This window comes from Pediculus humanus, genomic scaffold (assembly GCF_000006295.1).
Source record: "Pediculus humanus corporis 1103172107650 genomic scaffold, whole genome shotgun sequence".
NCBI lineage: Eukaryota > Metazoa > Arthropoda > Insecta > Psocodea > Pediculidae > Pediculus > Pediculus humanus.
The window spans coordinates 1-8,638 of record NW_002987260.1 but is presented as its reverse complement, the minus strand read 5'-3'; the positions used below and the strand labels follow the sequence as shown (position 1 = coordinate 8,638).

The window sequence follows — 8,638 nt, the reverse complement described above, 5'->3', positions numbered from 1 at the left end:
AAGCAATTTAAAATACTATTGATTTGTCCGTTTTCTCTTTTTATATATAAAAACTCTCAGAGAGAGAGAGAGAGAGAGAGAGTGGGTAAGAGAGAGAAAGAAAAAAAATAATTTATTTAATTCCGTCATCGTAATTATAATTTTTCACTTGTTTTTTTTTTTTAAACCGCATAATTTTAACCGAAAAATCCGCCATATTGTCGCGTCGAAGTCGCGACGGAAAAAATACGTTGTTTTCTTTAAATAATAATAATTTTTTTTAACGTTTGACGAACGAACGTGATTAAAAAATAAACGAACGGTTTGAAAAATACTCACTTTAATAAATAACATGACGTAATACGCTGGTTTTCCCGCGTAAATTCCATATCCGCATTCGAGAAAATTTTTATTAACAATTTTCGAATTTATCGTTTTGTTTAATATCCAATTAAAATAATACGAACAATCCCAAGGATTACCTGCAAAAAAAAAAATTAATAATAATAATAATAATAAGACGAAACGGAAATGAGAAATGTGAAAAGGACGGAGTCGGAGTCGTCGATGACGTCATCGGTCGTTTCCGGAATAAAAAAATTAAATTTTTTTTGAGGTTAAAAATTTTTAAATTAAGTTATGAAAAAAAGAGGAGGATAATGTGACAAATTTAATTGCGTAAAAATTTTCCTTTTGTTTTTTACCGAGAGAGCGAGAGAGACAGGGAGAGGGTGGGGAGGGGAGGGGATAAGGAAAGAGGAAGCGGAAGTGAAAATAAAAAAATAAAATTTGCCATCGGGGTTATATAAAAATAAAAAATAATAAAATTTTTCGCCTTTTTTTTAACGGTTAAATATAATTTAACTAATTTGTGTGTGTGCGTCGGGCGATGGCGATTTAATTGAATCATAAAATATACAAGTAAAATTTTAGTAAACTTTTTGTGGGGAGGCTGGGGAGGGGAGGGAGTGAGGAGAGCAAAAAGGCACGATTTGATTTTAAATAAGAAAGAAAATATTTTGGAAAAAACCAAACTTTTATAAAATACGTCGTGACGAAACCGATTTGATTTTTTCAATGATGTTGAATTCAAACATTTTTTTCATAGAGTAAATAAAGGATTTTAGTCAAAAAAAAAAAATTTCATGACGATGTGATTATTCTTTTTCGAAAAATTGATTTAACCATTTAGAACAATTAATAGTTTTTTAATAAAATTTGCAAAAACGAAACGGAAAAAAATATTTCTATAGAAAATTAACACAGTCTTGCGTATTAAATTAAAATTCTATTTACGGTTTTGATTTTAAAAAAATGTTTTATCATTATTATTATCAAGTTTTTTTAAAAATGATGATTAAAAAAAAAAAACCTTCATTGTTTTAGAATGATTGATAAAAATTCAGGGAATATAACAAACGTTAAAATAAAACAGCCCAGTTTGAAATTTTTTTTAAAAAAAAAAAAAAAAAATGGAGGATAAGGGATAATATTCATCGTGGATGATTAAACTCGTAATTTAATTTTCTTTCCGCGAAAAAAAAAAAAACAAAGGGGAGGAGGGGAGGAGGGAATGGAGAGAAATAGAAGAAGAAGATGAACAAGGGTGAGGGAGGGGGGAAAGAAAATTAATTACAAAGCGAAAAAAAAAATTAACGAGTACGCGATTATATTTAATATTAAAAAAAAAAAAAAAATTATTTTCATAATCGATAAATCGATAATCATTATTATCTAACGTTAATATCACAACAAATAAACCCCTCCCTCCTCCTCCTTCTCCCCTCCCAGCCCCCCCCCCGAGAAAAAAAAAAAAAGAAAAAGAAAAGCGAACGAAGGCTCACACACACACACACACACGATTCGTCACGAGTAATTAATTTAAATAATAATAATAATAATAATGATTACCTTTTAAATTAATTTTCTTCAAATGAAAATTATTATTTATCAAATCACCGGAAAAACTTTTCAATTTGTTATCACTCAAATCGAGTAATAATAAATTTTCCAAATGATAAAAAATTTTTGTATTTAATTTTTTTATGTTTAATTTAATGAGTGACAAATACCGTAAATTTTTAGATGGTGGAAAATCCGTAACGATATCCCTCACATCACCATCATTTAATATTAATTCGTGTGCAAATGGATAATTATTAACTATTTCTTTCGGATTGATAACACGGCTAGACCAAGTACATGCAAAAACAATATTAGCACGTCTGTTATCATTATTATATATAAAACCATTGTAACAAATAAGTTTTGAATTTTTTTCATAACTAGTAACATTCATATAACATTCGACTTTTTCTCCTTTATTATCATTATCATTATTATCATTTAATTGGCACATTTTTAATATTGATTTTCCTCTTATCGGAAAACTCGATTGAATTACATAAAAAAAAAATCTGAAAAAAAGAAAGAAAAAAAAAAAAAATTAATTAATTAATAAATGAATGAGTGTATGAATGAATGAATGAACGAACGAACGAATGAGAACAAACGTAATTGATTGGTTATTGATTTTTATCATTAAATTTTTTTTTTTTTTATTTATTTCTATCTTTTTCTCTTTCCTTCCTTGCTTGTTTTTTTTTTCGAAAGTTGTTAATAATAAAAAATACGCTCGAAGCAAAATTGATAAAAAAAAAAAAAAATTTATGTGAAAAACGTTTCGAAAAACTTTTTTTTTTTTATAGTGAATGAGTTTGTCTTCGTTCGTTGACTTAGAATTTTTTCATAAAAATATTTTCGTAACTTGAATTTATTTATAAAAACAAAAATTTGACAAAATCTTTTTTAATAAATTATTAATAAATAAATAAATAAACAATGTTGCATAACAAGCCGGTTATTAAATAGATAGAAAAAAAAAAAAAAATTCTTCTTGTATACTACAACTAGTAGGAAATATAATATTATTCAAAAATTTATTTCCTCCCACTTGTTTTTTCTACTTTTTTTCTACTTTTTTTCTGTTAAATATTATAAAAAAAATTCTAAAGGATTCAACGCATATAATCAATACTTTATTTTATAATAATAATAATAATAATAAACGTGAAAAAAAAATTTTTTTGTTATGTTACAAACTTATATTTAAAAAAAAAAATTAAAATTAAATTACAAAGAAGCAAAAATTTGTTTGTTTTTTTCTAAAAAATTAAATTTTCTGGAATGAAACAATCAATTAAAACTATAAACAAACACAAAATAATAATAATAAATGTTTATTTATCACATATAAAATTGCACTCACCCAATGAATAATTTTAAATAAACGTCCATTGGATTATTCGTTTGTTTTTGTTATTTTTCTATCCTTATCACTCTCTCTCTCTCTTCTCCCTTTCTTTCTTCCTATCTTTATCTATCTGATTTCAAAAATATTCTTTCACTTAACACATTTATTTAAAAAAAAAAAAAAAAAATTAATTACAAAAGTTAAACGAATAAAAAAAAAGAAAAACTAAAATAAAAAAAAATTTTTTTTTTCCTTAATACGACTCTAAAAACTAAAAATCCACGACTACTACTTAACGCCTAACTTTAAATAAAACCTGACTGTAAAAAAAAAAAAAAAAAAAAATTTTTTTTTTTTTTTTTATAAAGCTGTGATTATTAAGATTTTAAATTAAGGATGACAACAACAACAACAACAACAACAACAACAAACAACAAACGTTTAATTTGTTTTTTTTTTTTTCAACACTTCGTTTTCTGTTTTTTTTTTTTGTTTTTTCTTAACCGAATTTATTAATTTGATGGTAGTTTAAATAATAAAAAAAAAAATTTATATCGATAAAAACAACGAAAATTTCATTACAAAATAATAATAATAATAATAATAATAATAATTTTTTAAGTAACAACCTGAATCTAAGCAATTTTTCTACATTCAGGTACATAATTTAAAATTAATAATAATAATACGTTTTTTATTTTGTTTTTATAAAATATAAAAAAAACATTTACTGTTTTTAATTGTCAACTTAAAATTATAATAATGATAATTGTTAATGAGTATTATTAGTTGTAAATAAACAAAAAAAAAAATAGGGGGAGGGGGAATCGACTTAAGTAAACAATAAAAAAATATTTTTAACATTTTAAATAAAAAATTTTTTAAATTATAAATTAGATATTAAGTAAATTTTTTTTTTAAATAAAAATTTAACAATTGTTTTTGTTTATTTTTTGTTTTTTTTGTAGAATTTGTTACAAATTTCTTAATCTGTAATAATTCCCCCGCCCCTCCCCCCCCCGTAAAAATAAGGCAAGACATTTTCTTTTTTTTTTTTCGAACAGTTGTTAATTATAAATTATTTTATTGAAAACCATTAAAAATAAGAAATCTTTTACAAAATTAAAATTAATTTTAAAATTTTTTGAGCAAAACGTGTAAAAATATTTACACGTGACTTAACTTAAAAAATAATTTTACTATAATAATTAATCGCAGATTAATTTTTAAATCAAAGGAATAATTTTTTTTTTTTTTCTTAAAAAAACGGCCATAAAATTCTATTTAAATAAAATCTGAACAAATAAATTGTGCATTATAATCTTCTAATAAGCACCGAACACAAAAAAATCTTAAAAATGAGTAATTAAACTCAAACATAAATTAAAAATTACTCTTGTATCATTTTTTTTCCATTCAAACTCGTGAAATTATTGTTTAGCTCGAGATTTAAAACAAAAATAATGTGAATAAGCGATTAAATGATAATAAAAATGGCGACCGCAAGATTTGAGAAAAGCAAAAAAATTTTTATATCTACGTCAACCATTATTATTTCCTTCATGTGTGAATAATTTTTTATAAAACAATAACGAATTAGCTAAAATCATATAGCTATTTATTATTGACGATGTTTTAACAATAAATTTTTTTTTTTTTTTTTTTTTTGACATTAAGACCAAGAAAACCAACTTTTTCTTCCGCCTTTAGGTGAATCAACATTTTCGACCAATTCGGTACTTTGAGGAATATTATTTTCAGATTCTTTTTCTTCTTCTACGTCTTTTACTTCTTCTGGACGAACTACCTTGGCATTGGTCTCCTTTTGCATTTGACTCTCGTAAAGTCTTACATCGGCTAATGACATTCCGTACCATTCATCGATCCATGTAAATGCTTGTCTGTGTCCAAGAAGTAAAACTTCTTGAATGCTCTTAAATGAACAAAAAAATTCTTTTATTAATTATTTTGAAATTTATTAATAAATATAAAATAAAATAAATACCCTATGGATTAAATCTTCGACTTTAGTCTGCAATCCCCAAACTTCAAAACTGACTTGAACATATTTGTAAGAACACATAATTGGCTGAGATGAAAATCTCCAACCTTCAATCAAAGGTCCTCTACCAGTTTGCTTGCTTTGAAAATATCTAGGATCTTCTTCTTCTTTATACTTCCTAGCACTTATCTCATCATATGCAATATCTAAATATTCAATCGTTCTTTCTGATAATTCTTCAGAAGTAAGACCCAAACAATTTTCACTTGATCCATCATCATTTTGAAATTTTGTTTTTATAAGAATGTGAAATCTTTGAATAAATGAGCACTGAAAATTACAAAAAATAGTTGCATGACATCCCAATTATATTTTTTTTTTTTCTAAATTATTTTCGTTTAAAAAACATACAGTATACTCCGTTATGGTATACGGATAATAATTCCATGATTTTTCGACAACATAAAAAACTCTAGGAAGGAATGATTGAATCCAATAGGGTAATCTATTAGATAAATGTAATTTTTTTTCAGTGTATTGACCCTTTCCATGTATGGGATCTTCACAAGGATTGTTATGAATAACTTCAACTCCATCTCCCAAAACTGATTCTTCTTGGCTGTGTCGAGCAATCATATACAGTTGCCCAATTTTGTACTGTAAAAGCATTACGATAAAAATCAAATCCGAATGTAGGTTAAATAATTTATTATTTATTCAATGGGATAAAAATTATAAACTGTTAATTGTAGTAAAAATAATTAAAGTTACCTCTTCCACTGTCAGTGGCATACATATTCTGTACTCTTTTTTTAAAACCATTTTTATTATTATGTAAAAAAAAATCTTGAAATAATTTCTTCTCAAGGGTGATTTATATTTCCCAATATTAGATTGATGCCAAGCTAAAAATAAAAAATTTATTTCTACTAATGAACAAATAAAAAATGAATCAAAAAAAATTTTTTAGAATTTTTGTATATGCATAGCCAAATATTTAAATTAAAAATGGAACAAATAATAATAATAATTAATTTAATAAATGAATGTCTTCAGGAAATAAAATCAATAACATAACACAAAAAAAAAAAAAAAAAAATAGTACTAAAATGTTTCGTTGAATACGACGATTAATAATTTTTTATTAAAATGTATAATTAATAAATCTTTAAAATAATTAAAATTATTTAGGGGTTTTATTATTTTAAATTTAAATTAAATTTAATAATAATTTTAAAATTTAGAAACGTAAATAAATAAAACGGTTTTACGTAACAGAAGATAAATCAAGTATTTTTTTTTTTTTTTTTATTTAAATTTTTAGTAAATTTTATACCTTTACTTATAACATTTTTTTTGTTTTTCAAACACCAACACCAATCATTTAAATATTTTTTAATAAAATTTAAAATTTTTTTTTGTAATTAATTATTAATCATTGAAAAACAATATTGGAGAAACTTACTTGGAATAAAAACTTCGCACAGAATAATTCACAACTACCAACATTGTTTTGGTGTGAGGTGTTAAGTTGGCAACAAAAAAGCGGTTACAAAACGTTAAAAAAAATACATGTATATTTACACTTGTCGTCATTTACGAGTTAATCTTTATTAATTTTTTTTTTATTATTGTTTTTTTAATTTTAATAATTAATTAATTAATTGAAAATGGAAAATGTGCAACAAATAATACATAAAAGTAGAATTTTTACAGAACGTTTACAACAAGCCATTGCTCATCAAGATAAATTAACCAAAGATGCTTTTGACGTAAATAATTTCAAATATTCACAATCACTTGATGTTTCAAAAAAAAATTTAGCTGATGCAGAAAATAAATACGAAACAATACTTAGTAAAATTGAAAATACCAATCTCAAAGTTCATAATATTGCTGAACGGTGTGAAAAAATTTCTGAAGAAAATATTATTTTAGAAAAAACTAATAATGAATTGTTAGGCTCTTCCAAACCGTTTGACAATGAACGATGTGAAACAGCCCGTAAATTACAGTGAGTATTACCTTGACTTAATTTTCCATTTTTTTTTTTTTTTTATATAATTACTAATTTTTAATTTTATTTTTTTTAATTAAGGGATAATTTAAAGATTTTAAAAGTAATAACAGGAGTCAGATTCGATGAACAATGTCCTGATGATTTAATTACTGGATGTATCTTTTTATCTAAATATCGTTTTCATTTTAAATTACCAAATAATTGCAAAAAAAACTTTTCTTAATTAACAAATTCAGATGTTGCATTTTCAGAAAGTGACACACCAGAATGTTCATTTGCTTATTTTAATTTGAGTAAAAATGATAAATGCTGTAAAGAAAAATTATGGGAAAAAATCGAAGAAACTTGTATGAATGTAAAAGAATAAATCGATAATTTTTGTTTCTTTCAATAGATGACCGAAATTAAAATTCGAAACAATTATTTGATTTTTATCATTTGTAAATATATATATATGTATATTTAATTTGTTTTTAATCATATATATGTTTTAAATATTAATAATTCACATGGTGTTTATTAAAAATTTAAATTTATCCTTTATCTGATTTTTTACGAAACTTTATGTAATAATCAAATAAACTCATTTATTATTTTATGTATCATTTAATAATTAATAACTTTACCTTTTTTTAAAAATAATATCATGGTAATGAGTCAAATTATACACTGTTAGAAAATAATAATAATAATTTATGTTATTAACAAAAAAATTTTTTTATAAATAACAATAAAGTCAAAATATTGTAAACAATATAAAGTTGATTTAACAAGATCAATAATAACCTTTGGTTTCAAATCATTGTGTGCTTACTTAGCTCTTATCTTTTTTTTTTTTTTAACTAAAATTTAGTTATTATTATTATTAACTTTTATTAAGTATCTGAAGTTTTGTAGCTATACTATTAAGAATGCCTAAAATAACAGCCAATGCAGACATGACCATGGCCATTGATAATAGGCAAACACACAAACAAAGTCCTCCAGCAGTCAAGATAATTCCTGAGAAAAAAAAAAAAAAACAAAAAAATTTTTACAATTTTTATTATTATGGAAATCATTTGTAAAAAAAATTTATTTTGTATTTTAATACCTTCAATTAAAACAAAGCCAGCAAATGTAATAACGAGTGATGCCATTGCGAAAGCAATGTATAAAACAATCGGAACAGCAAAGCTAGCAATCGATCCGAATACTGCAAACTTTAAAATGGGATGATTTTCTAATTTTTCATTAATCGAATCGAGAAAGCCTGACAATTGTATATTTTCAAGAAGCCTTCTTACCAATTGGTTACTAGCACATGCTAGAAATGTAATCGAATAAAGTTTTTATCATTATTTTTTTTACAAATATATATATATATATATATATAGAATAAAAT

The 8,638-nt window shown here is 23.6% G+C and overlaps 3 protein-coding genes across 3 annotated transcripts in view; 1 reads left to right on the top strand and 2 right to left on the bottom strand.

Annotated features, from left to right (window-relative positions):
* Positions 1 to 2,338, bottom strand: part of Phum_PHUM273520 (protein singed wings 2 precursor, putative) — a gene marked incomplete at both ends in the record, with an annotated part of 4,189 nt that extends 1,851 nt beyond the window's left edge. The window contains 2 exons of the mRNA XM_002426713.1: positions 319 to 461; positions 1,891 to 2,338. Of these exons, the coding sequence (XP_002426758.1) occupies positions 319 to 461; positions 1,891 to 2,338 (591 nt within the window). The remainder of the gene's footprint in view (positions 1 to 318; positions 462 to 1,890) is intronic.
* A 2,566-nt stretch (positions 2,339 to 4,904) lies between these two features.
* Phum_PHUM273510 (Phosphatidylinositol transfer protein alpha isoform, putative) lies at positions 4,905 to 6,056 on the bottom strand (the record flags this gene model as incomplete). The annotated part of the gene is made up of 4 exons (XM_002426712.1): positions 4,905 to 5,165; positions 5,238 to 5,564; positions 5,646 to 5,891; positions 6,006 to 6,056. The coding sequence occupies 4 exons, from the start codon at positions 6,054 to 6,056 to the stop codon at positions 4,905 to 4,907; spliced, it is 885 nt and encodes a 294-aa protein (XP_002426757.1).
* An 848-nt stretch (positions 6,057 to 6,904) lies between these two features.
* Positions 6,905 to 7,621, top strand: Phum_PHUM273500 (uncharacterized protein; the record flags this gene model as incomplete). Its single annotated transcript, XM_002426711.1, has 2 exons — positions 6,905 to 7,238; positions 7,491 to 7,621. 2 exons carry the CDS (start codon positions 6,905 to 6,907, stop codon positions 7,619 to 7,621), a joined length of 465 nt encoding a protein of 154 aa, XP_002426756.1.
* Between the last annotated feature and the right edge of the window lie 1,017 nt (positions 7,622 to 8,638).